Below are 27,548 nucleotides of genomic sequence, written 5' to 3'. Positions count from 1 at the left end.
TGGTTTTTAGTTGTTGCTCAAATATAACAAGGCATTTAGCACTGCTGGAAATTATTACAGGCATTTTTTGTAACATTTTCTGACATCGTACGGACAAATTAATAATTAATTGAGAAAATGGTTTTAAATTACAGATGCTATCAACAGCATGTCTTGTTCATTTTATTTAGTTGTCGGCCTTGGATGATGAGGTTACCAGGATCACTACTCTGCAGCTTACCAGTTCCGTCCTGCAGCTCCTCCACGCCGTCCTCCTCTCAACAGACTTAATCTAGTAAGATCTTTTTAGACTATGCAGACATCAACATGATCAATATGTTATCTTTTGGCCCATCCTAAAATCACAAAGTTCAACATTTATTTTAAGTTAACTGTGTTCATGAAAATAGAAAATAATTACTGACAACTAATGCTGCTTGGGTGCTTTATGCAGGATAAAGGAAGCAGGAAGCTGCTGTGGATCTGCTGCAGTATCTGGAGACGTCAGAGGAACGGTTCTTGGAACAGATCTGAAGACACCGAGACCCGACCACTGCCCTGCTCCAGAACATCCAGAGGACGGATGAAAATTCAAACACCTTGGCTGGACTGATGGGGCGCATGGTGTCGGTGCTGGAGCGACTGTCACAGAAATAAACTGCATTGTCCACTATTCCTGCCTTTTTTTTTAGAAAAAATAATCATTTTTTGTAAATTCTTTTCCTTCTTAGCTATTTAAGTACACTGGTATTTTACTCTTGCACTTTAGGTGAATACAAATATATTTGTGATGAAAGATGCGTGTTTTGTCTATAATCTACAGAGATTTTATTCAGTGTTAAGTGCACACTTCTACGTACACACATTTTGACAGATAATCAGTTGTAGTTTTGAAGCAGATTTCTATCTGAAACATATCAGCAACGTATATTGTTTCTTACAACATATGTCACACCAAGCTTGATAAACTGCACTACTGCAGCAGATGTATTATTTAAGTGTGCTTACATTATATGTCTACTACACTACTCACAAGAAGTTACTCAACTTTCGGTGAAATTTATGGCAATTGCAAAAATTAATTCTATGGTGATATTAAATCATGAAAGTAGGGCATTTAAGTAGAAACATGCAATAGTGATATCCTCATCTCAAACTATTTATTGAAACAAAAGCTAACATCAGTGAAGGGTATATCACAATAAAAATGTCTCATGACAGTTTGCACAGAACAGCAGCCTTCAGCTGAAATCCAGTACAGTTGTGTCCCACCAGTAGCGTGATCACGGATGTTCCCAGACAACAGCTGACCTCTGTCTCTTAATTAAGAACATCTATAAAGGTAAATATAGATACTATCATCAATTTATTGCGTTTGTTTAACCGCTATGTAATGGATGCAAAAGTATTTGAGGCTAAGTAGCTAAGCTAACGCTAACACGTTCACTGTTAAGAATCAAAACATCTCTGACAGTTACCTGTCTTCTCAAATGTAATCGCCGTTACCCGTGACTACGACAAAGATAAGTAGCTACGAACAGCCAGATTATTTGTGTCTGGATCGCATTGTAGGCTGGAAAACTCAGGAACAGCACCTCCATGTTTACGGTGGGCCACCATCGCGGAACGGCTACGCATCAGTGACGTACTGACATCTTGCGGTGACACAACGACGCTGCCGCAACTCGGCTCATAGCCGGTGGAAAAGCAAACGGGGATTTCGGCGGCAAGAGACCTGAGCCAGACCCGCACCGGTCATTACCTTGAACCAATGGTTCTCATCCGGTTCCCTTGGTGGACATGAAGTCTCTTTGGGTCCCTTGTTGTCCTTGATCTGTTGGATGAGGGGCAGGAGGTGGTGACGTAGTTGAGGCCTCTTCCTGGGTTCCTTGTTGTCCTTGGTCAGTCCTTATCTCCAGCAGTAACAGTTCTTCTCCAGCGTCCTGTGCAATCTGTTGTTGTTTTGAATGTCCTTGGCTTTTATCTCTGACTGTGGCTGACGTACGGAGTAGAAAATGTATGAGCACAGTAGCAGCAGTCCTGATCTGTTAAGGAAGATTCCATTTGCCTGAGAGACGTGCCTGCGTTCCCAAAAGATGTTGAAATTGTCAATAAAGTTTATTGATTGAGCAGTACATGTAGCTTTGAGTCATCTGTTTAGCAGCATCAGCCTGCTAAATTTCGCATCTCCTCTCCGGACTGTAAGTAGTGGACTGCTCACATAAACAACAGGTTTCAGACCTCTGACCCTGTTCAGCAGATCCATGAAGTCCTGTTTCAGCACTTCTGACTGCTGCTTCTCTACGTCGAGGACTCCCGTATGTATGACAAGGGATTTAGCTGTGGGATGCTCAGCAGTAATCCTCATAATTTTCTTAGAAATGTCAGACACCGTATCATTGTTAAAATACAACACTTTGGTGCTTTTTTTGCTACAAAAGTGCTTTAAATCATTCATAGCTCTGGCATTTACTATCAGAGTTTGAGGCCCAGTAGTAAGCTCTTTCCTCAACCTTTTTGGCTCAGCAGTTAGCTCATTCTGCAGCTAATTACTCCAAACCAGCAGACATCACCCTCGAATGCCTGTTTTCTATTTTGGAAGGATATTGTCTTGACTAAATTTTCAATCAAAGTTTCAAAATAGATAATCATCACCTCTGAAACAGCTGCAAAAACTTTTCATTCAACAACAAACAGACAGGTACAAAAATATTCTCTGGTGATTTTGGAAACATTTTGATCATGTTAGGGATAATTGGTAGCCTAGCCACGCTAGAGCCAGCTCTTAAGGCACAAGGGTCTAGGAACACTCGACAGGGAGGGAGGCGGGCTAAAAGGTTGTCTTTCAAATCACTCTGCAGCAATTGGGTAGGTATACAACCAATCAGCGCAACGAATAGGCTGACGTAGTTCCGAGAGTGCCGGATTGTGGCTAAGTCCCATTAGCTTCCCAACCAGCGGAGCCAAATGGTATATTAAGGATTTGCCATATCCCATCGGCATAAGTCCAAATACGTCTTTCTTCTCAATGAAACACTTCAGTGCCATCCTTTGTTTATCTTTCAAGTTGAATTTTAGCTTCAAATCTTTAAGGTCTGTGGCCAAAGGTGAGTCGAAAGATAACTGTTTATTGTACGCCGGTTGTTTCTGTCAGAATCGTCGCGCCTCTGTTGTCACTTAGTTACGCCCGCCTTCTGACTCTACACTTCATGGTGATTCGTCCGGCCAGTTTTAGGAACATCCAACCTCGAGCCTGATGGAGGGTAACTAGACCCACCCTGGCAGAGAATTAAATTCGTTGCCGTGGGTTGTCTAGGCTAGATAATTGGTTGTTATAGTTGACTAATGACTTTACTATTTCTCTGTACATTAATGTGAACAACTCCTCCTCCTGGAGGTATTTAATAAATAAAGGAAAGAGTTCTAAACAGCTGGAAGCAACAAACTTAACCACCATTCTGTGTGAGACATCTCAGCTGTCCAATGTTAAGACAGACCTACACAGTGTGATTCGCCTTTAGAACCTGGCCCAGACTGATCTGCTCTCCATGCTCTTTCTGGAATCATTTATATGAGAATTTAATGAAGTTACAAGTGCTGTTGTTCTACCTGTGTAGATAATACTTCATTTGCATATTTAAGTGGAACATTTCAGAAAAAATGCATTACAGACCAACAATTGTCTAAATGCAAGTAATGAACTGGGAGTTCTTTATGAGTTTGATCATGACCCATGAGTTAATAAAAGATTAAACCTTGTAGTGTATCTTAAACCATTGTTGACCGGTTGACTGGTGTCCACTAAAATATAGTTTTGTATCTTGCGCTAAATAGTACATATTAAAAAATGTACACTTCAGTATGTTTTCTATCTTGTTTGGAAGAAGTCAAAGCTTTATTTTTATAAAGAAGACTGTCACATTTTTTTTAAGAATTCCTGAATGAAACAGTGAGTGGTACATTCAGCTACAGGAAGCTTATTGAAAATACAGTAAATACATTTATTAGATGAACTTGAGCAAAATATTGTTAACCAGAAACATCTGTGTTAAAGTAAAAAGGTTTATTTGGTTTTCTCAATTCATTCATGTAAACCAGCAAAGCTTGTATGGTTCACATTGACAGAAACAGTTGAACCACATATATGTTGAAAAATGGAACGTTTTCTTGTCATGATCATCTCATTTTGTGTCAGTATGGCACAGTGTACTTAATGATTAATAATGAGACTGATAATAGGTCCAAATCTAATTGAATGATTTGGGGATTCACGGCTATTAAGAGTCAGTTTTTCAGTCTGCACTATTTCTGCTGTGTGTCTTAAGGTCGCTTCATGCCGATGACCTGAGTTGGACCTTCATCCGATAAGGTCTGGGAGACAAAGTGACGCCATAGACTGGAGTGAAGTCTGGTTTTCCTGCATTGTCAGGCCAGATGAACTTAAACTTCCTCAGCAGAGTCACCATGATGAGGAAGAGCTCCATACGAGCCAGGCCCTCTCCGAGGCACATCCGAGGACCTGAGGAACAAAAAACAGTTTCATTTGATTCATCCCATCTGTGACTGTCACTCCAAGCGTAATAGAGTTTTTATGCTCTTGTACCTGCAGAGAAAGGCATGAAGGCCTCTGGTTTAACAAACTCTCCCTGGTCATTGAGGAAATTTCCAGGGTTGAATTCATGAGGGTATTTCCACTGTCCCTCCTCATTGTGCAATGAGGTCAGGTTCTGAATGATCGTTGTACCCTGAGGAGGAAGTAAACCGGAAATAAAGGTATATAAGATGCTCTAAAGTGGTTCACTAGAAGGCAACTGGAATTCACTTGTTGGTTTTTGAAGACATTTCACTGCTCATTCAGGAGGCTTTCTCAGACTGATGGGGAGTCAAAGACATATCATCACCTATAACTCATATGGCTTATGGCCGTTTAAAAAGAAGATTCACATGAATCACAGTGTAAACTGCCAGGTGAGGAATGACTCAAGGTGTTCATGGTGGCCAAACTTTCTTGGGAGAGATGTCAAGACTGCATTAAAAGTACCTGAAAGGTGGTGTCATGGATGACGTCTTTTGATTTAATATAGATGGATTCCTTCATTCCTCTCTTGAAACACCATTTCTCTCCAGAATGTGAACATTGCTGTCCTCTAAGGAGTGGCCCTTGTCCTTGAGATGCATATGGGCTGCTAAACTTCATCCTGAATAGCTGACTCTGTTGTACCACAACTTTATTCACCTTTATAGAGGCATAAGGTGTGAGAATGTTGTTCCATCTGTTCTGTTTTTTGTAATATGCATCTGGTACTCTCCTTCAGTCAGTTACAACTGAAGAAACCTCTTGGATAAAATTTGAAAAGTCTTCAAGAACCAAAAGTGCAGTTTCCTGCTCCTGAAGTTCTTATGGATTACCATGACCTGGATGACTAAGAACCTACCCAGGTAAAAGATGATCTTAACTTTGTTGTCTTTGTCAGCAAAACCTATTTAACCAGTTGCGTCTTACCTTCGGAATGGAATATCCCGCAAGCTCTGTGTCTTTCGTTGTGCAGTGCAAGACGCTGAGTGGAACAGTGTTGGACATCCTCTGCACTTCGTGGATCACAGCCTGTATGAAGAGAGATTTAAACATTTGACAATGCAGGCCTTTAGAAGTTCAGCCCCAAGAGCTCAGGTCAATACAGCTGCAGTAAGGGGAATTACCTGCAATGTACAGTGATTACAATGGATTTCCAAATTCACCGATTTTCTGTATCTCCAACCTTAAGCTAACGTTTCATCATGATCTAAAAGATGTGGCACTCAAGCCCAGGCACACCTTAAATCTGTCTGAACAGGGTACAGTACAGTACCTGCACGTAAGGCATGTTATGTCTGTCGTCAAAACAGGCCCGATCCTTCCCTTCCAACACCTTGTCGATCTCTTGCTGACATCGCTCTGAAGTGGAAAAGAAAATATGTTTCTTTTCCATATTTCACAAAACAATGAGATTACAACAAAATGTCAAGAGGTCAAATGAATTGGTAATAATCACTGCTTCCCATTCAGCGTCCTAGTATGTTGCATGGTAACATACTTGCATGGCTTTGTGAAATACCTGAATGGAATTCAGTCTCTGTTTCCTTTCAACCTGTGTTTTCTATGTGGGTACAAAAAGTTATGGGCCTCAGTTGTTCAAATCGTATCTCCAATTATAATGCCATATGGTATTCAGTTAAAGTAAACAAAGGTATTTAAAAATCAACGAGCAAGTGGAAATAACACAAGCTTATCATGTTTTGTACCAAAACGAATTTCAGAGGTTTTGATCAATGCCAGTCAAGCAAGATCTGTTGCATAAATTGGTCAGAGGATCAAATGGAGTTATTGACCCCTGTTTTGTAAGTATAGAAGTGGGTGTCTGTAATTCTTATGAGCGCACAAAAATTTGATAGAAACAATGGGTCAGTTACAGAGCCAGTGAAATCAGAGGGAAAACCCATGATTGGGTGTGCAGTTATACCTTGTATGTGTGGGTAGTTCATGAGGTAAAGAAAACCAGTCAGCAGGGTGTTGGAAGTTGTGTCAGTGCCAGCAAAGTGAAGATCTGCTGCAAACCTGTTGAGCTGGTCCTCTGAAAATGAAGGGTCATCTGGTCTCTAAAAAAAGAGTGTTCTTTGTAAGAGAGATGCAAGTGAGGTACAATGTAATTATATTATACTGATACACACTATGGGAGGTGAAAGGAGTCAACTTGTGACCACAATGAATTGGATTTCAGTGTGCAAAATAGGAATTTCTTGTAATTTATTTAAACACAAACCAGATCAACAAACAGCATATCATCTACAATAGTGATACCTTATCCATTTCATCCAGATAACTCTCAATTAAGTCTTGTGGCTCTCCAGGGACTCTGGTCTTCTTGTGCTCATTCAACAAGCCAAATAGAAGGCTTGTCAAAGTCTAAAAAACAAAAGTCATCATTCAACGTTTATATAACTTTACATTGTTTGTTTTCACTGACACATATTAGAGTATATGTGTCAGTGATAAAATGGCAATGTGTGTTGATTGTTATGCTATACGCCTGTGGTTAAAGTGATTTTTACCTCGACATTCTCAAAGGCCTTTCTGAAGGGCAGTGGCAGGTTACGGATGAATGGGAAAGTGTCATACAGCTGTAAACAAAGCGAAAGCATTAATATGTCTGAATCTGAATGTTCTCATTCCACTCCCTGGTATGAATTGTTCTGAACAGATTATTATATCCTCAGTTATTCTTTTTAAAGGACCAGAGTCAGAATATTGACAGAAAATACAGCAAGAAATCACCCTTACAAAGTTCAGAGAGAACCACAAGTCCACTCTAGGATTACTTTTGCATATCATCCAATCTGCAGACTGTCAGAAACTGTAGAGCCAGTCAAAGAAGGTCTCAGTTTTGTAAGTTATGTTATGCAATCCACTCACACATTGAAATGAAAAATTGCTTCACATACTTTCACATAGTACCTCCAAACATTGTTTTCCCTGCCAGATATTTCTGACTCAGATTTATGACCTCAGAAACGTGCTTCTACTCACCATCGCCCATGGTCCGTTGGTTATTTTGGCAATCTCAGTGAAGCACCGAATAGTTTCTGTCATAAAAGTATCATCATATTCGAAGCGTGTACCATAAAGAACCTGGTTGATGATGTTGGAGGCGGCATGATGAAACATCACTTGAGGACTCAGAGTTTTGCCTGTAAAAGACAAAAAGCAAGCAAACATTTGTACGGTAGCATAAAAGAGCATGAGAGAAACAACAGCGCAATACAAAGACAGTTGTGTGGGCCCACAGATGACGTACCGATGCTCTTTTCCAGTGTTGTCATGGTGTATTGAATCTCATCATGAATTCTGTCCTCCATTGATCTCTTCCCCATGCCAAAGTTTCTCATTGTCATCAAAGCAAAGCGACGATGCTCCCTCCAGTGTGGGCCATAATCTATCAAAATTACTCCTGCAAAGGTGAAGCAGCATATAGATATATCCAATAGATCTGATTGATGTTCTCATCTGTTAAAGTCAATATATGTTGTATTTTCAGTTGGCTTCAAAACCATTGTTAGGACGTTCAGAATTCCTAAAAATCAGTCAGAAGCACTGATGTGTGATATGTTTTGAATGTGTAGAAAGTTTTGAACTATTAACTATTGGAAATCTGAGCGATTAAAGCTGTAGAGTTTGGAAATTAAGTAAAATAATTTCATGTATTTAATATCACTGATGTGATTACATGCTAATGCACATTTAGAGAGCTTACCTCCCCAAACAAAAAGAGGACTGAAGAGTAAATCATGCCGACATGTGTACTGATGGAAAAGATTGTAGAAAATGAAGTGTTTAAACATCTAAACCTTGCTTAATAAGTTCCCGCCACTGTTTAAATAGAAGGTACACCCAAGGTGTGATGTGTCATATCCAACTACCTTTTCTCTTTGAGAGGTCAATCAGAAACAGGTCTTGAGGTCGTCCAGCAAAATCAGTAGCTCTGGTCACCATAGCCTCCTTCATGGCCTTCACCCCGTGGATGAAGACAACCGGATTAGGACCGAGGAACAGACTGTAGACATTTCCATATGATTTCTTCAGCTGGGAAGGAACAACATAACAAGTCAGTGGTTGAAAAGCATGTATCATACCTTTAGAATGAGATTATCTTTAAAGGGGTTTATCAATTCATTGTCCTCAAGGACATGGCCTATAATAGAAAAAGGATGAAAACAGAACTCCTTATGAAAGAGTAGCACACAATAATAAAAACACTGAGAAAATGAAGTCAAAACAATGCAGCATACCTCATTGACTTTCACACAATTATTGACAACTACAACATGGTTTTAATATAGATACAAGGTTCAGTGCTGATAGGACATCAATCTCAAAACATCTTAATTCTCTTGTATGTTTGTCAGGGCTCCCTCCTCACCCCCGTCCTTCCCACCTGACATCCCCAAATACCCCTTTTCCCATCTGCTTCTCTCCCCCTCTCCTGTTTTCTCTGCCCTGCCTGTCTCTCATCCACTCCTCTGCCCTGCCTGTCTCATCTGTTCCTCTGCCCTGCCTGGCCTGCCTATCTTCCATCTGTTCCTCTGTCCTGTCTTTCCCCTACAGCTCGGTGCCTGAGTGGAGTCTAGCTTCTCCAGCTGACTCCACTCAGGCAATCAACTATCTCCACGTCTCCCGGGCAGCTGACAATCATCTTGCTAACGACTCACCCCTACAATAAGTACCGGCTCAGCCTTCCACTCCCTGCCAGAGTATTAAACAAGAACCATGCAGTTCGGTTTGCGCTCTAGCCTTCAACATTTTCTGTTTTGAGTTTCTGCCGTGTTCTGACGTTGTTTTCTCCTGCTTGTTCAGTTCAGCTGCCCGGGATCCCCCGCCATCCTTCTTCCCCTCCGGCTCTCCCGACAAAGTCCTCACCGGTTTTTCCTGCCTGGATCCCCACTCCTGCCTGGAACCCCCACTCCTGCCTGGAACCCCCACTCCTGCCTGGAACCCCCACTCCTGCCTGGAACCCCCACTCCTGCCTGGAACCCCCACTCCTGCCTGGACCCCCACTCCTGCCCGGAACCCCCCGCTCCTACACCCTGGTTTTCCCCCACCTAGCCACCATTTTCACCCCAAACAATAAACCACTTGCATTCAGCCAGCCCTGGTAGTGTGGCTTTCTGCTCGGGTCCACCAACTCAGTCCGTGACAATGTTAAGACTTAAACAGTCACATCATACCAAGATGTGGCACAGTAGCATTTTACTTTTACCTACACAGATGTCAATTAATGACGTGGACCATATATAGTGGTGCACTCACACATGGCAGTTTTAAAATCTCATCCTGCACATTTATCAATATATGTGGCCTCAGACAGCCCGATCTCACGAGGATTCGTGAAACTGTCACGTAAGTTTTAGTTTCGGTTTCGTGCGCACCAACACGATTTCGTCATGTTTTTCGTGCCGCTCACCACGAAATGCGCACCAATGTATTTTAAACGGCGGACTTTTCGTGCCACCCAGAACGTATTTCAAACGAATGTGTGTATTATATTTTTAATGTAAAACCATGGCGAATCCAACGCTATATTTTGCATGACATCGTCCCTAACCATAACCCTAACCATAACCATAACCCGGTGGTACACTTACCTTTTTTTTTTTTTTTTTTTTTTTTTTTTTTTTTCCCAATTTGCATAGGAATTTCAAGAATGTCCGGCGGCCGGCGGCCGCAAACGCGATCACACAAGCAGTATACGCCGATGGACAGCTTAGATCGTCATGAATCCGCTGGTATAAACCACTTTCAGCTGTGATTACCACAGCGGGTTTCGTTGTGAGCAACACGAAAAACATTTCGTGGTGAGCGGCACGAAAAACATGACGAAATCGTGTTGGTGCGCACGAAAAAGAAACAAAAAATTTACGTAACAGTTTCACGAATCCCCGTGAGACCGTGTTGCCTCAGATCATTGCAGGCATTTAAAGGCATTAGAGGAGATTTAATTTCCTACGACTTTGAACGTAGCATGCGCATGCGCACATACAACCTCTCCCTCATCCCCCTCTAACCTCCCCCCTCTTAACATTTACGAAGAAACGCCCCCCTCCAGAAACTTGCGTAGCACTCGTGAAGTTGTCTTTTACGGCTGGGTCCCCCTGGATCTTTATCTGCCATTATGTAAAAAAAGATGAGCAAAACAAGTCACCAGCTAACTACGAAGCTATACCAAAGCAACACATACAGAAAACACGTAAGTCCAAGGCGTACGTAATGTACGTAACTCGGTCTGAGCCGGAAGATTTTTGATTGACAGGAAAGGGAGCAAACCAAACACCTCGGTCCGAGCGCATTGATTGGCTGATGATTTTCAGGTCCTGCCATGTCCACAGTTATTTTTTAAATTTTTTTATTCTTTTAGAGACCATACATACAAGTCCACTAAAGGTCAGTATATTCATTTTATGTGAATCAGACAAATTAAACAAACAAAAAAAAAAACATCCTCCATAATGCCTTTAATGAGCTGACTCACTGTGACTTTTCTCAGTCAAAGTTGTCAAAAGACGACTGCACAACCTGCCATGCTGCTCAAAGTTTGCAAGCAGTCAACTGTGTGTCAATGACATAATGTGCAATCACATAAAAACAACAGGAGCCTGTGCTTATTTAAGAATGTAGTGCAAAGATTCTTTGGGCATTCTAACACTTTGAGGCATTTACACAGCAACATCATTCATTGCAACATATTTCTTACTCTCTCCAAGTCCTTCAAAGGGTTTTGAAGGCTCAGGTGCAAAATGTTCCCCAGTATAGGCAGAGGAGCAGGTCCTGGTGGAAAATTCTTGGGCCTCTTGGGCCTGAGAAGTAAGACGATGAAGAAAACGCACAGCAACAGCAGAATGACCGAGAAAGACATGCTGGGATAGATTGAACAACCTGAAAAGAGTAAGTGGCTGCTTTTAAAGGGTGTCCCTGTCCAGAGCCCTGCCTCTTCTGGATGTGTACTTTGCCTCTTTGTATTAAGTAAGTGACTATATCAAACACACACAGACGACCTTTCGCACCAAGAGGAAGCGAATTGTTGGTGTCTGTGTTTATTGTCACGTAGACCATATTTGATTCATTAGAGACGGTCCATGTGTGAGCCGTGGGGTCTGTGATTGAATGATGAAGGTAAATGGTATTGCAAGTTTTTGCAGATTCTTAATGTATCTGGTGGAGCACAGTGACGGTTAAAACAGAGAGCGGAAATGAGATGTCCATGCATAAAATTAATTTTTGGCAGGGAGCGGTTTTCTTAAAAAATTAAATTAAAAAAAAATCACAAAACTGGTTAAAACCTATTAAAATGGTGTCAACCAGGTTAAAACCGGCGGGGTCAATGTCCTTTAAAACGAGAAGTCTCTGTTTAAAATGAGTACTTAAGATTCAGAGAGACCGGGGTAAGGAGCATGAGGTTCGGTGGCTACAGTGTCCAGTAGCTTTCTTCCGGGCCTGGACTCTCCTGCAGAAGGCAACCTGAAAGACACAAAACCACTGCCAGTATGGACGTCCAACACCATCAACCCTCCCACGGGGATGTACACACACCAGAACATTACTAAAAGCCTAAAGGGGTACTCACACACCAGACAGAGCTACTAGCCCTGTCGCTGTGAGTGTGACGCGTCGTAACGTCCTGGGTCTTCTCCTGCTTCGCCTCGGCGTTTCTCTCTGCCTCGGTTCCCAGCCTCGTGCTGTCTCCTCTTGTCGTTTTTCCTCTTGCCGTCTTCCTCCTGTCATCCTCCCCAGGCTCTTTTGCAACCCCTCTCCTTCCAGTCCGGAGCCTCTTTCTCCACCGTCGATTGGCTCCTGTTAGGGAGAAGGGAGAACCTCGCAGGTCCAGTGTATTTGCTCATCAGGTGCGTTCATTGGCAGTGGGACATCTAAAAACATGCAATAAAACCATATAATCAGTCCCAACTGCCATATGAGACGTGGAGCAAATGTAATTTAGGAGACTAATTGACATCAACACCATCGACACTCACACCTAAAGAAGCTTCATGTCCAATCCTTTCACCTGCCCCAGAAACACAATACAGAGTGGCAGGTCATGGATTTCTCATCTGTGACCACATCAAACATATCAAACACTCTGTGACTTGCTTTAAACCCTGCTTTAACCACACAGTAAAATGACTTTGTTCCAGCCATTTATGGTCAACCATGATAACTTTAGTCTTCTTAATTTACTTCCTTTACCATCTTTTGAAGAAGGCACAAATAACAGATTGTACCTGCTGCAGATTCCAAAGATATTTTGAAGTTTCTGTTAGATCCAGATTTAAACAATGACAGATAAATTTTAGATGCTGGATGTGATTTTTAATTCCCTCAATTATGTTTGCTTGGCAAACTTGAGCAAATGATGCCATACAACACAACAGCTTCAATATAAATACATATATTTTTATTTTTTAAATCTTTTTTCTCTTTTTATCCATGCAAAATAACAATTGTGGTTTTTTTTTTTTTACTGAGACTGAAACAGCTGAGTCTTCTGTTACTTCAAAATGTTTGGTATTCCATAGAGTAAAATATCTATTGAATGTATGCTTCCATTGTTTACCCATTATTGATAACACTTGGGGGTGCTTCAAATAATATTATGCATGTTCATCCCATTTTTTCAAGTTTTGTAAATTAATAAGCAAATTTCAATATTTATTATTTTATAATTTGGAATGTTAAAACTTATTCTTAACAGAAGGGATTTTTGAGCTTTGTCTGCTTCAAGCTATGGTTGTGCTGCTTTGATAGACCTGTGGAACTTTATATTGCAACAAAAAAATGCAGTGAGCAATAATGTGACAAAGCAACAAAGCCCTGAGAAACAGACTGAGCACACAAAGCTATGACTTTTCACCCACATATAGTTGAGCTCTATGCAAAAATCTCTATCACACATTATAGCTTATCAATAATCAAAGTTTAAAAAATTCACAGTGCATGTATTGCAGTACTTCTTGGACACACTCCAAGTGTGCAAAAGGAGAAACTTAATACCAAAAACATATGAAGCAATCACATAAAAGGACCGGGAGCTACAATGCTGCTGAGTCACCATGATAATCAAAGCTCACAACAGTTCATGAAATTCCTCACTCACCTCATGGCCACCCCAGATTATAAAGGTCAGGTTCACCAGTCAGGTATCAGTGAAGGCAACAATGAATACATTTGCAGTCCCTGAGTGTGACTGAGAGCGCCATATCATTGCAAGGAAGTCCAAAGTAATAGAACACCACACAAGTCTTGATAACAACAAAATGTATTTTTTTGCAAATACAACGTCAAATGCTGATAAATTTGTTTATATGACTGCATTAATCTGATTTCAGTTCTGCCTTCACATTTCTGCATTTTACGAAGTAAATATCATTTCTTCTTTTTTGAGAACAAAGCTATATCAGCTCTAGCGACTCTATGCAAAGTGACCACTGTGGGAGATTTTTGTATTTACATCGTATCCCGTCCCAACCGTCTGACCAACTATATAAAATATTTTACTCTGAAAATGTTTGGATCTGCGTACCTTCACAGACAGTTCTCTGTCTTGGTAAGGCCACCGTATAGCGGAATACTAAAGATTTCCCATGAGGGCTTTGAGGAAATTTCTTCAACAGTGTGAATGTGAGTGTGCTTGTTTGTCTCTATGTGATAGACTGGCAACCTGTCCAGCGTTTCCCGTGCCTTCACCCTAAGTCAGCTGGGACAGACTCCAGCCCACCTGCGACCCTAATGAGGATCAAGTGATGGATGGACCTCATTAGGCCACCCTTATTGAAGATTAATGCTGAATGGACTTTAATGGTTAGTCAAGGTAACTTGTTTTTTCTCATTGTGAAGAGAGCAGAAATAGCAGATTGTACATCCTGCAATTACCATAAATATATAATAAAATCTTTAAGTCCTTCTATCAAATGCAGCTTGAAACAATGAGAGATACACTCAGTTTTTGTTAGGCATCTACAAACTTCTGAGAAACTTTTGGTTGTATCTTTGACGACTCCCCTTGACAACACACATATCTTTTAAGAAGTTTGTTCCAACTGTATCTTGTTTCACGAAAATATATAAATTGTAGGATTCCTTTCCTTTATTTGATATAATATGCAGTATGGTACAATATAGTATGTACATTAATAGCTTAATGGAGTAATTGTTTAAGCGAAAAATGTCACCACATGCCCATAAGTGGACAATGTCCTTCTAGCTAACTATCCTCAATCTACTGATTTCCTTTAAAATTTTGTACATCTGAGTCAGTCTGCACTGTTTCTGCTGAGTGTCTTGAGACAACTTCACTGGGATAATCTGAGTTGGACCTTCATGCGATAAGGTCTGGGAGACAAAGTGATCCCATAAAGTGGAGTGAAGTCAGGTTCTCCTGCATCTTCAGGCCAGAAGAACTTAAACTTCCTCAACAGAGTCACCATGATGAGGAAGAGCTCCATACGAGCCAGACCTTCTCCAAGACACATCCGAGGACCTGAGGAATAAAAAACACGTCAAAGTCATCAATAATTTTATTTGATTCACCTTATCTGTGCTTGCCACTCCCAGCGTGATAGACTTTTTATGCTCTTATACCTGCAGAGAAAGGCATGAAGGCCTCTGGTTTAACAAACTCTCCCTGGTCATTGAGGAAGTTATCAGGATTAAATTCATGAGGGTATTTCCACTGACCCTCCTCCCCCAGAACTGAGCTCATGTTCTGGATGATTATTGTACCCTGGGAATAAAATGAACCAAAAGAGCAAAGGTCATAAAGGACTTTCTTCACTTTGTTTTCTTTAGTGACAAAACCTGTGCGACCAGTTCTGTCTGACCTTTGGAAGAGAATATCCCATGAGCTCTGTGTCTTTAGTTGTACGGTGGAAGACGCTGAGTGGAACAGTGTTGGCAATCCTCTGCACCTCATGGATCACAGCCTGGATGAAGAGAGATTTAGACAACATTTTTATGGTTCATCTAGATTTGGAGCACAAGGAAGACAATGCAGGCTCTCAAAAGCTCATCAATCAGCTGTAACATGCAGAAATATGTTTAAAACATTGACAAGAACGCCATGATGAATGTTATTTAAAGACCGTCATTGCAATCTATCCCTAAATCCACAGATTTGCTGCATGATTTTCTCCAACGTTAAACTAAATATGCTCTAACTGACATGATGCTCAAGCCGAGATGGACACATTAGATCTGTCTGATCAGTATACAGTACAGTACCTGCATGTAGGGCATGTTGTGTCTGTCCTCAAAACAGGCCCGATTCTTTCCCTCCAATACCTTGTCAATCTCTTGCTGACATCGCTCTGAGAGAACAGATAGTATCAAATTTTTCCTTTCCCTATTGGCTCAACAATGATCTGACAGTAGGACAATTTTGAATGTATGAATAATAACATAAATAACACACAAGCTTCTCTTTTTTGCCTCCATGGATTTAATAGGTTTCTATTTTTTTCCAGTTCCAAGCAATTTTGATGCGCTCCAGTCAACTAGGATGTTTTGTAAGAATTGGCCAAAGCATCAAATAGAACTCTTCAATCCTGATTTCTTCGTTTGACCATCTGTAGCTCTTATGAAAATTCTCTAGCTGGATGAACATTTTTACAGTGTGGATGCATTCTGTGAAAAACACCTGTTCTGTTTTTTAATTTGCAAAGAATTCCTTTGTACAAAACCTAATGGTTGAATGGATGCAAATCTTATAAAGACAATGAGAGAATTATAGAGGCAATGAAAAAAGAGGAAAATCTCTTGATTATGTGTGCAGCTTTACCTTGAATGTGTGGGTGGTTCATAAGGTAAAGAAAACCAGTTAACAGGGTGTTGGAGGTCGTGTCAGTCCCAGCAAAGTGAAGATCTAGAGCATACATAATGAGTTGATCTTCTGAAAATGAAGGATCATCGGATCTCTAAAAAAGAAGAATGATCTTTGTAATGCAGAGGCAAGTAATGTAAACATGTAATTATACTGTATTGACACACTCTGTGGGAGGTGAAAGGATTTAGCTCATGGCCACAATAAATTGAAAAAAATACAAATATGAATTTGGAATAATTTGTTTAACCACAGTCCATATTTATTCTGGAGTCTACAATAGCAACCTGCCACACTCACACACCTTTTCCAGTTCATCCAGATAGCAGTCCACAAAGTGCCGTGGCTCTCCTGGGACTCTGCTCTTCTTGTGCTCATTCACCAAACAAATTAAAAGGTTTTTCATAGTCTTAAAAAGACATAGAAGCCATCATTGTAAGTCTGTATGTGTATGTGTGAGTGTACGTGTTGACCATTACGGTACACGTTAGTGGTTCGAGTGATTTTTACCTCAACATTCCTGAAGGCCTTGTTGAAGGGTAGTGGCAGGTTACGAATAAAGGAAAAGGAATCATAGAGCTGAAAAAAAAAAATGTTATATCTGAATCCAGATATTCAAATTCTGCTTTCTATTGTTGTGCAGTTCTTCCCTTCAAATGACAAAAGTAAAAGAGTATGGATGTGATTCCTGTGACTTTTCAGCCTCCTCTGTCTTTGTTTTCTTTGCATTACCTTCTTCTTTTATGAACTTATTCATTGCTGGATCACCTGCGCTTTTTGTCTGTTCACCTGTTTTCACTGAAGCAGTACTTGCAAATTGCTTCATATTTTTACACATAATACTTGTAACCATGGTTTATCCTTGGTGATATTTCTAAAACAGGTTTATAACCTTGAAAACATACTTTCACTCACCATCGCCCATGGTCCATTGGTTATTTTAGAAATCTCAGTGAAGCACCGAACAGTCACTCTGATAAAGTCATCGTCATACTCGAAGCGTGTACCAAAAAGAACTTGGCAGATGACGTTGGAGGCGGCATTATGAAACATCACTTGTGGACTCAGAGCTTTGCCTGCAAAGGATATGATGCAAACTATCATATGTACAACACCACAAAAGAACATTACAAAAGCAATAGCATTTTGGAAAAATTAGTTGTGTGAACCCACAGATGACATACCAATGCTCTTATCCAGTGTTTTAATGATGTATTGAATCTCATCATGAATTCTCTCCTCCATTGATTTCTTCCCCAGACCAAAGTTTCTTAAAGTCATCAGAGCAAAGCGACGATGCTCCCTCCAACTTGTTCCATAATCGACCAGAATCACTCCTTCAAACATTGTAGAAACGCAAACTGTTTAAGAATGATTTAATGTAGCGTTTCTCAAAATATCACTGCCTTGACTATTCCAGAAAATATCTGCTTTTTGTCCTACTTTACAGTGTCTTTAAAAAGATTTCACCCTCCTTGGAAGGTTCCCCTTTTCAACACTGAATCATGATCAAATAACTTGGTCATTTAATTTGGTTTGAAAACACTGATGTCAAAATGAAAACAGATTTCCATGATGTAATTTAAATTAATAATAATATGGAACATAAAGGGCTGCACAGTGGTATAGCGGTTAGCACTTTCGCCTTGCAGCAAGAAGATCCCCGGTTCAAATCCCGGGGTTGGCCTGGGATCTTTCTGCATGGAGTTTGCATGTTCTCCCTGTGCATGTGTGGGTTTTCTCCAGGTACTCCGGCTTCCTCCCACAGTCCAAAAATATGCTGAGGTTAATTGATTACTCTAAATTGCCCGTAGTTGTGAGTGTGATTGTTTGTCTGTGTATTCTGGAGTGTGCAAGTCAGAGTCGATGCAGAGGTCAGTCCAACCGAAACATTTTGGCTAGACTTGAAAAGGGCTGTTCACTCATGATCCCCATGCAACCTGACAGAGATTGAACAAGTTTGTAAAGACAAATGATGTAAAACTGCAATGGCTGATAGAAAACTATCAGCAGAGGTTCAGTGCTGTGACAAAAGGTGCATCTATTACATGCCAACTTGAACGGAGTGAATACTTATGTAATCACTTCTCAGTTCCCTCCAATGCTTAAATAAAAGCTGCACCCATTTAATGACACAAAATGTCTATTCTACCTTTCCTGTGGGTGACATCATTGATAAACAGGTCTTGAGGTCGTCCAGCAAAATCAGTCGCCTTGGTCACTATAGCCTCCTTCATGGCCTTCACCCCATTGATGACGACAGCTAGATTAGGACCGATGAACAGACTGTAGACATTTCCATAAGACTTCCTCAGCTGGGAAGGAACAACAAAGTGGTTTTATTGCAAATACAAGGTTCACGGCAGATAAAGCTGTTTATAAGACTATATAAACCTGTGTAATGTTTCTGTCTCAATTCTCCGGTTTTAAAGATGTAAATGGGACATCATATTAAAATATGATGCAAGAGCATTTCACTTTTGTCTGTTTCATCATCAAAACAAGAAAATGAGTTGCCATGACAAGTCCATCCGATGTTGAAACCTGATATCATTGGCATGAATTAATAAGGTGGATGACCGTCTGTTTTGGAGTTGCACTCTGATAAGGTGCTTTTCAAATTAGATATTTCAAAAGAACAATCACCACCTTTCTGCCATGGAGAGCTGTAGTGTGACCCTATGAGTCACGACTTGCCATACTACTTGGAAAAGCTCCAAGTGTGCAAGAAGTCAGCTTTATACCTACCAACACATATCAAGAAATCACATCGAAAGCATTGCAGAAGCATTGTTGCTGCTGAGTTTCTGTCAAACCAAAATCAGACATTGCAAATTGTAAAATGAACTGTGCTTCTGGAAAGAGATGTTGCTAATTTTTAAAGCAATTTTGGAAAATGCATTGAACACAAGAAAGGTACAACCTTTCACCCACATAGTGTTGCATTCTCAGCAATAATCTCCAGACACATTTTGGTTTATCAATAATCACAGTCAGGCAGGTAGACCGTGCATGACCCTGTCACACTACTTGGACACACTCCAAGTGTGCCGTTGACTTTATAACGACAATATGTTTTGTTATCTCTGAAAAACAGGATCAAAGCGGCACTATTGCTGAGTAGCCCATGTTCTTTAAAGTATGCAATGCAAGTATTCTTAAAAAGTTCTAATAATTTAAGGCATTTAAGGAGCAGCATTTTTTAGTGCAACATTTTTCTTACCCTCTCAAAGTCTTCCAGGGGATTTTGGATTCTCAGGTGCAAAATGTTCCCCAGTATGGGCAGAGCAGGCGGTCCTGGTGGAAAGTTCTTTGGCCTCTTGGGCCTGAGTTGAAGAATCATGAAGAAAAGGCAGAGCCATAGCAGAACAAGTGAAACAAACATCGTAGTATCGAAGGGACTGAACTGCAAAGGCTAAGTGGTTAACTTGCCATACAAGGGTATCTCTGCCCTTTAGTCCTGCCTTTTCTGGATGTTTGCTTTGTGTCCCTGTACTTAGGTAACAGAGAACAGTGAACACAGACAGAATCTGAATTTTACTGCAGTGTTTTCTTTATTGATAAACTTAAATAATGTGTAAAACAGCACGTGAACCAAAATTTTTAATTCAAAATTGCAATGAGTCATAGTGCAAAAACAGTTATTTATAATCAGTACTGTTATTGGCATCTTATACACATAAGGTAGGTGGATGACAGTGCAATGGAACAGAGAACAGAATTTCTGGGCTGAAATACAAACAAACACGTGACATATAGTGTGTATAGTATGTACAGTGTTGTAGTGACTCAGGGCTGGGATTCAGAATGAGCTGTTCCTGAATAATTATAATATCCATCATCATGATGGCCTGAAGGAGGAAACTGTTTTTGTGTCTATTTGTTTTGATGTTCATTGCTCTGTAGCACCCTCAAGGGGGGAGGAGTTGGAACAGTTTGTGTCCACGGTCTGATGGATGCACAGTGATGTTGCCTTCCCCTTTTTCTGACTCTGGACATGGATAGATCCTGGATGGAAGGCAGGTCGACACCCTGTAATTTTCTCTGCAGTCCAGACCATCCTTTGCAGTCCATCTCTGTCCTTTTCTGGCGAATCTAAATCAGACACTAACCCCTTGACGCCTGATTTTATTTACAATTTTATGAAAAAAAAAACATTTTTTGTGTGTTTTTGCTGAGTGGAGATTGTTAATTCATCTATTACACATACAACATAGACACGTAGATATATATAATAGTAATAATAATAACAGATCTATAATAATTAGGTTCCACTCCAACCAGTCCTACAAGAAACCATTGCTTGCAAAAGGTTCCGAGGTATTGAATATGCAAAAACCGGCATTGGGGGAATGGATACGCTATCTCGGCTGCAGTCTGAATCAAAGTGGTATGTTGCGAATTAATGACAATAGGTGTCAAGGGGCTACTTGTAGCGCCTAAAAAAGACATAACATCACAATGTAGAATAGGATCAGGAGCTCCTGGGGCAAGTTGTATTTCTTGAGCGGGGGCAGGAAGTACCTCCTCTGCTGTGCCTTTTTCTTGATCGTGTCTATGTCGAGTGCCCACTTCAGAAACTTCCATTCCAGAATCCTGAAGTTTCCACAGTAGCAAGCATGTTCCTTAGTACACCATGACATCAGAAGACCTGCCGTCTGTATACATGTAGACTGCTGTGCCATCTGTATCTTCAGGAGCTTCGCCTGCTGCTGCCTCCCTGTCAGAACGTTTACGATCCACAAACAGGTGGGAACTGGTTGTGTAGGATTTTAAGCACAATGACACCAAATTGCAGCTCATAAGCAGGACTCTTACATGTAAGAGCATTTCCCCTCATATCGAACACAGAAAAACGTATGAAGAAATGGCAGCTGGTGACAGATTATGCTGCAGTACCAAGGCAGTGATTATTCCTAAAATGTACTGAGCATGGTGGGCAAACATTGCACCAAATTTCTGGAAATATGAGAACTTCCTACTGTGTTTTGGTTCTGTCAATGAAAAAATATGTACCAATTAAAGCTCATCCAGAGTCCAGCAGCAACTACATCAGCTACAGCTCTTTTGATGATTTGTTATGAAGGTGTGGATGACCAAGAATCGCTTCTTACAGTCTTTCTTTACACTAAGTTGTTTTCATGTCTTCATCTTTCTGGCCTGTTTGCACAGGATTCAGCCTTCACTTCTATATAGTGTAGGCTCATTTGTAATTTCGTGTAATTTTTTGGTCAAAGCAAAAACTCATTTGATTTTGAAAGAGGATATCATAAGTTTAAAAAAAAAATAGGATGCCATTTTTTCTTCACATTCTAAGGGTCCGAAATCCAAGATGGCGGCCAAAATAGCAGCCGTTTAGCAATAATTCAATATCTTCGCTAGTACACATGATATAATTACAAACAAAGTATCATAGCATAACAAAGTAACATAGGTTTCCTGACACAAGAAAACCAATGGAATCATCAAATTTAGGCAAAAGTTGTGATTTACATGCCTAATTTTAAGATGCCGTCCAAAATGGCTACCGTTTACACTAAATTCTACACCGTAGTCCATACAATGATATTGGAAATAAATGTTCAAAGACCTTTTCTGTTTGATTAAAGTAATGTATTGGTCACGTGGTACACACTATATGAACAAGTCAATAAACAAATCTATATAACTATAGTGAAACCATGTTAGTTATTGTTCAGTCATTTTATGAATGAAAAAAAGGCAAAAAGTCACATGGTATATCGATGTAGTTTTAGCAGTGGACATCAAACGTCTTCACACTATTCATTTATCCCTGGTTGGCTTGTTTTGTTGTAGCAAGTGAAAACCCAACATCCACAGAATTCTGTACATGGGATATTGTTTTTGCGACAACTGCACCTTCCTTCACGTCCACTTTTGCATCCGCACTCTATCAGGTGCAGTACTGCCTCAGGAGCTGGTGGATTCAAACATCGAACAGGAGAGAATCAGAATCAGAATCAGAATCACTTTATTCATCCCCGAAGGGAAATTCAGTTGTCAGGGTTCTTATCTGTTTAATTTTGAATTGAATAGCCTGACTGCTGATGGCAAGAAAGATTTCCTAAATCTTTCGGTCTTGCAGCGCAGGGATAGGAGCCGTCCACTGATGTTTCATTGTTCATTGAGGCAGATGTGAAGTGGATGATCCATGTTTGTCAGAATGGCCTCCATCTTGCTCAGTGCCCGTCTCTCCACCTCATCCTCCAATGTGTTCAATCCGATTCCAACCACAGAGCCAGCTTTTTTAATCAGTTTGTTCAGATGCCTTGCATCCTTCTGTTTTATGCTGCCTCCCCAGCAGAATGCAGCATAAAACAGGACACTTGCTACCACAGACTGATAGAACATCTGCAGCATCTTACTGCAGATGTCTAGTGATCGAAGTCTTCTGAGGCAATAAAGTCGGCTCTGGCCCTTTTTGTAGATGAAGTCTGCGTTTGTAGACCAGTCCAACTTATTATCTAGGTGGACACCAAAATATTTATATGATGTCACCATCTTGATGTCCACGCCACAAGTGTTCACTGGCTGAAGAGGGGGTTTGGATCTGCGGAAATCTATGATCATTTCCTTTGTCTTTGAGGCGTTGAGTAGCAGGCAGTTTTTGTGTCTCCAGTCACTGAAGGCACTTATCAGATCTCTGTATTCAGCTTCATGTCCATTTCTGATACATGCCACGATAGCAGTGTCATCAGAGTATTTCTGAATGTGGCAGGACTCAGTGCTGTATTTGAAGTCAGATGTATACAGAGTGAACAGGAATGGAGCCAGGACTATTCCTTGTGGAGCCCCAATACTACTCATTAATGTCTCAGAAACACAGATCCCCAGCCTGACAAACTGTGGCCTTCCTGTCAGGTAATCTGTAATCCATGAAACACAGGAAGGATCCACTCCCATCTCTGTGAGCTTGTCTTTGAGGATGGTGGGTTAGATGGAGTTGAATGCATTTGAAAAATCAAAAACCATGATTCTCACATAAACGCCAGGTTCCTCCAGATGAGACAGGGCACGGTGAAGCATGAAGAGGATGGCATCATCCACTCCAATGTGTTCTTTGTATGCAAACTGCAAGGAATCGAGTTTGTCTTTGACCTCAAGCCTCAGTAGACGTAAAACCAGCCGCTCCAGAGTTTTCATGATGTGTAAGGTTAGCAATAGGTCTGTAGTCATTTATTTCAGCTGGACATTTGATTTTTGGTACCGGTACGATACAGGATGTTTTCCATAGACCAGGCACCCGCCCCAGCTGTAGACTCAGGTTGAAGATCCTGTGGAGAGGTTGACACAGTTGTGCAGCACAGTCTTTAAGCAGTCTTGGACATACACCATCTGGGCCAGCTGCCTTCCCAGAGCAAAGTCTCTGAAGCTCCAACATCACCCCTGTCTCTGTGACAGAGACGGATACAGGTGCTGGAACGGAAGTGGCTGCAGCTGTGGAGACATGTGTAGGAGACGGAGGAGAAGAAGGAGGAGCTATAGTGGGGATTTCCATATGTTGAGGAGAAGGAGGAGTAGCAGTGGAAGTAGGTGTGTCCACAGTGTCAAATCTGTTGAAGAACAAGTTGAGTTCGTCAGCTCTTTCTACATCACCCACTATTGGCTCCCTCCTCTTTTTATTGTTGTGTCCAGAGATGGTTTTGATTCCTCTCCACACATCACAGATGTTACTGTGTTGAAAATTCCTTTCTATCTGACTTGAACCTGCGTCAAATGTCCAACCAAATGCAGCAGGTGCTGGGAGGCGTGAGTGATTTTCATCAGCTTTCCTCCAAATCATGGCTATGTAGTGTCCACGCCAAATATGTATGTCCAGTGAACCAGAAGTTAGAGGAAGGTTTATTCCTTCGGCTGCACGATTTGAGTAGAGGAACCAGCGAAGCTCTTTTACTGTTGTGTGGATTTTTGATCGATACAGCACGCAAACTAAACATTCCTGATGAGAGCATGCATCAGAGGGCAGATCATTGTCATTTCCTAGCATTGCTAGTGCATCCAGGATCTCATCGTCACAAGACATGAATGCCTTGAAGCACCAGTCTTTGGTTCAGCCAGCTGTATGTTCTACTGTTGTAGCTGCTACTTGTAGCGGTACATGCGCTGATTGATTGCCAGATGGCTCACTTTCAGTTGTCTCATTTCTGTCAGCTTCGGCCTGTTGTGCGTGACTACTGAGTTTCTCAAGATGATGCAGCATCAAAGCCTTATCATAGGCGAGCAGAGGAGACCCATCTGAAACAAATAAGGATCGTGGTAACACACCAAACTCATAAGTTCCAATGCACTCCTTCAGGTCAAGTTCTAGTCGACTTCTGGAGATAACAATGAAGCGCTGCAAGAGTCCTCGCTCTTCTTTGATCTTGACCACATTGTCCCCTACTCTGATTTCTGTTGATGCATTAGCGCTTTTGTAAGTTCCAAGACTCTGCCATGTTGGTTAATATATGGACTCTAAGCTACGTTATGGTTGCTGTGGGTAATTGTTTCCTGCAAATACAAAGAAAATACATCTTTGTATACACATATACACCAAATGTTTAAACCTTAAGCTAATGCGGAAAAACTGCGTCCAGCGACTGCATTCAAACATCAATTATGGGGAAGCCGTGTTTAATTCAAGATGGCAGTCTGTCTGAAACACAAAATAAAAAGATTAGTAATCACAGGGAAGTTGTTATCCATGTGGAAATCTCTATTTAAAGTTAGTTTTATAAGTAATAGATGCTGAAAAACATATTGGAACCAGATTTATATCAATTGTAATGTCTAATTTATGCCGTTTTTGTATCATGGCAGCCATCTTGGATTTCAGGGCATGAGAGCGCAAAAAAAAATGGCACCCTAATTTTTTCTTATGTTTATATCATATTCTAACAGAATCAGGAGAGTTTTTGCTTTTACCCAAAAAAATACACTAATTTTTATTTCATGACAAATGAGCCTACACTAGTAGGCCTCTTCCTCACAAAGCTGATACAGGATGACACAGTGTCTGTAAATTCATAGAGATCTGTATCTGTATTCTCAAAAAAACACCGCAGTTGCTGCAGTTGAAGCAGGACTGAGGGTCCATCTCAAACAAATGACTGTTCATATCAGAAGGTCGTGAGTTGTTGGTGTCTCTGTGGAGCAAATCTGTTGTAGGAGATTTACTAAACGACTAAGCATCATGGACATCGACAGTTTGAACATTGAATGGAGCAGTGTCTGTTCACGGTGGCTGGTCATACGTCTCTCATTTGTGACCATAAAAAATTATTTCCTCATTAATCTTTAGGAAAAACTAAGAGCCTGTGACTTATATTAATACACTGTTCTTACCATACATCCAGGTTTTTATGGTCAATCAAGATAACTTTAGTGTTTTTTTAAAAACTTTTTTCTTTACTGGTTTTGAAAGCCAGTAAAGAAAGCAGAAATAACAGACTGTACACTGTGCAGATATAATGAATATTTTTATTTCTTCCACTGCTGGACCTTTCTTTAAAGTGCACTAAATAATGTTCATAGGTGAAATAATAAATGTCATTAAACACAACACAACGAGGCCATCCAGACCATGAGCTAATCACTGAGAGATGCACGGAATCTCTGAGGAAACTGGCTGGCTCACAACCAAATACACAGAGCCAGGCAGGTTCTTTGTAGAAGCAGAAAATTACACTAGACAAGAAAATCTTTATTCCACAAGCAAAGGTATATACACATGTATATCACAAACATGTATCAACATCAAACCTGCAGTGCTTTTAGTGTTTTTGTGACCCCCTCACAAATATGATTTAACTCATATTTTGAAAATAGGTATCTACCTTATTAGCTTTATTATTTGCACTTATTGCTGTCAGTACTGACAAGAGTGTTAGTTGTCTGTCATTTTTCCAAAGGTTAAAAACCAGAAAGATAACAGTGAGAGCCACTATAGCATTTAGAATGAGGGTAGGAACCTTTGTGTGTGGTCGTTGTTTCCAGAATCTGGACGCTCCTCTTAGGGTGTGAGACCGCCCCTCCATCCTCAGATGAGTTTTGCAGCAAAACGACACGGTTCAATGTGCCTTATTCCTATGCTCTTTTCCTCTGTTTTTCAGGTCAGTACGCCACAAAAAACACAATAACTGATGCCCTAAGACTTAGTGATGATTTGAGAATGCTGTGTTGCGATTGAAATATGGTTTTGAGTGTTTTATGATGAGTTTTAGGAGTACGAAAAAGTCCGTGCATTATCGTCATTTTGTGACTGTCAGTAATGGCGCCGGCCAGATGCACGGGATGAAATAGTGATGCTATGCCTCGTGTAGCGCTACACACAAAAATGTGCCAACTTACAATTAATCCCTGACATTATTAATGTTGTTTCCTGAGCACTTGACAGCTACAGTGTTGTTGAAGAGTTTGTTGAGCTGGTAGAGCGGCCATTCAGGGCTTTCTTCAATTATCGTGTGATGAGTTGCGGGACATTCATGATTCCATCTTATGGTATTTTTCGACTGGAAGTCTTTATATGTTTGAAGTACTGTGCTGTTCATGTGGAGAAGTTACCATTAATAGGTTATTACCTAAGTGCATTTATTTGGGTTTAAAGTGCCTGAGTCCTGTTGGGTCTACTGTATTGTTGTTGTTATTTCCCTATAATGTGATGGTGTTTTCATATGTTTTGGACAGACAGTTAAAACCTTTCACTAAAAATAGCTCTAAGCCACAGTAAAGTAAATTAGTGAATACAGATTCATGCTGCACTGTGATTGTGATTAACAGTATTACAGTACATCAGATGCACAGTCAGTCACTTTCATTGCTTAATGGCAGCAACATGGGACCAGTATAACGATGTAAATGGCCTTGAATGTATTTTAAAGGGATGTTTATGGTTAGCCATGTTGAATGGTAATGTAGAGATGCTTAAGGACTGTGAAAAACACACACCCACACTATACCTACTTACCATAGTCACCTGGACAGCACCTTTGGACACATACAGGGCACTCACAGCACACATCCTGTACTGTATCTACTGCACCTGGTTTACATGCACGCTGACACACCAACCATACCTGCCTGAGACATAATGACAAGTACATATACATTTCATACTCACCTGCACACTGTAAACATTTAACCTTACACATACACATGTCATACTTGCCT

General features: G+C 40.7%; 2 protein-coding genes and 1 long non-coding RNA gene across 4 annotated transcripts in view; 1 reads left to right on the top strand and 2 right to left on the bottom strand.

Annotated features, from left to right (window-relative positions):
• The window catches only part of LOC127535020 (uncharacterized), a 52,212-nt gene extending 37,172 nt beyond the window's left edge, over positions 1-15,040 (top strand). Inside the window, exon 2 of the long non-coding RNA XR_007943655.1 lies at positions 14,934-15,040. This is a non-coding gene — a long non-coding RNA (uncharacterized LOC127535020). The remainder of the gene's footprint in view (positions 1-14,933) is intronic.
• Positions 1-19,809, bottom strand: part of LOC110972380 (cytochrome P450 2F2-like) — a 34,907-nt gene extending 15,098 nt beyond the window's left edge. The window contains exons 1-11 of one of the 2 annotated variants that reach the window (XM_051951691.1): positions 19,603-19,805; positions 18,532-18,694; positions 17,564-17,716; positions 17,295-17,455; positions 16,890-16,958; positions 16,684-16,788; positions 16,338-16,473; positions 15,782-15,867; positions 15,382-15,483; positions 15,143-15,284; positions 13,803-15,041 (exon numbers count right to left, since the gene is read on the bottom strand). In XM_051951691.1, coding sequence (XP_051807651.1) covers positions 14,854-15,041; positions 15,143-15,284; positions 15,382-15,483; positions 15,782-15,867; positions 16,338-16,473; positions 16,684-16,788; positions 16,890-16,958; positions 17,295-17,455; positions 17,564-17,716; positions 18,532-18,694; positions 19,603-19,764 — 1,467 coding nt within the window. In that variant the 5' untranslated portion in view covers positions 19,765-19,805 and the 3' untranslated portion in view covers positions 13,803-14,853. Of the gene's footprint in view, positions 1-13,802; positions 15,042-15,142; positions 15,285-15,381; positions 15,484-15,781; positions 15,868-16,337; positions 16,474-16,683; positions 16,789-16,889; positions 16,959-17,294; positions 17,456-17,563; positions 17,717-18,531; positions 18,695-19,602 lie in introns of those variants that run through there. The other variant, XM_051951692.1, reaches the window with a different exon arrangement.
• Positions 4,028-11,720, bottom strand: LOC110972381 (cytochrome P450 2F2-like). Its single transcript, XM_051951689.1, has 11 exons — positions 11,262-11,720; positions 8,434-8,596; positions 7,812-7,964; positions 7,544-7,704; positions 7,069-7,137; positions 6,818-6,922; positions 6,480-6,615; positions 5,829-5,914; positions 5,483-5,584; positions 4,583-4,724; positions 4,028-4,498 (listed from the first exon to the last, which is right to left on the bottom strand). The coding sequence occupies exons 1-11, from the start codon at positions 11,421-11,423 to the stop codon at positions 4,311-4,313; spliced, it is 1,467 nt and encodes a 488-aa protein (XP_051807649.1). The 5' UTR covers positions 11,424-11,720; the 3' UTR covers positions 4,028-4,310.
• Positions 19,810-27,548: the final 7,739 nt, after the last annotated feature.

This window comes from Acanthochromis polyacanthus, chromosome 8, assembly GCF_021347895.1.
Source record: "Acanthochromis polyacanthus isolate Apoly-LR-REF ecotype Palm Island chromosome 8, KAUST_Apoly_ChrSc, whole genome shotgun sequence".
NCBI lineage: Eukaryota > Metazoa > Chordata > Actinopteri > Pomacentridae > Acanthochromis > Acanthochromis polyacanthus.
Note: the sequence above shows the minus strand (reverse complement) of the source record. Positions and strands in the feature narration are given on the sequence as shown.

Excerpts from the sequence above, each read along its gene's own strand:
- LOC110972381 (XM_051951689.1), bottom strand. The coding sequence starts at position 11,423 with ATGTCTTTCTCGGTCATTCTGCTGTTGCTGTGCGTTTTCTTCATCGTC. Across the intron at positions 6,923-7,068 it reads AGGCCTTTGAGAATGTCGAG|ACTTTGACAAGCCTTCTATT; the intron begins GTAAAAATCACT and ends TTTGTTTTTTAG. Across the intron at positions 5,915-6,479 it reads GAACTACCCACACATACAAG|AGCGATGTCAGCAAGAGATC; the intron begins GTATAACTGCAC and ends TTTCCACTTCAG.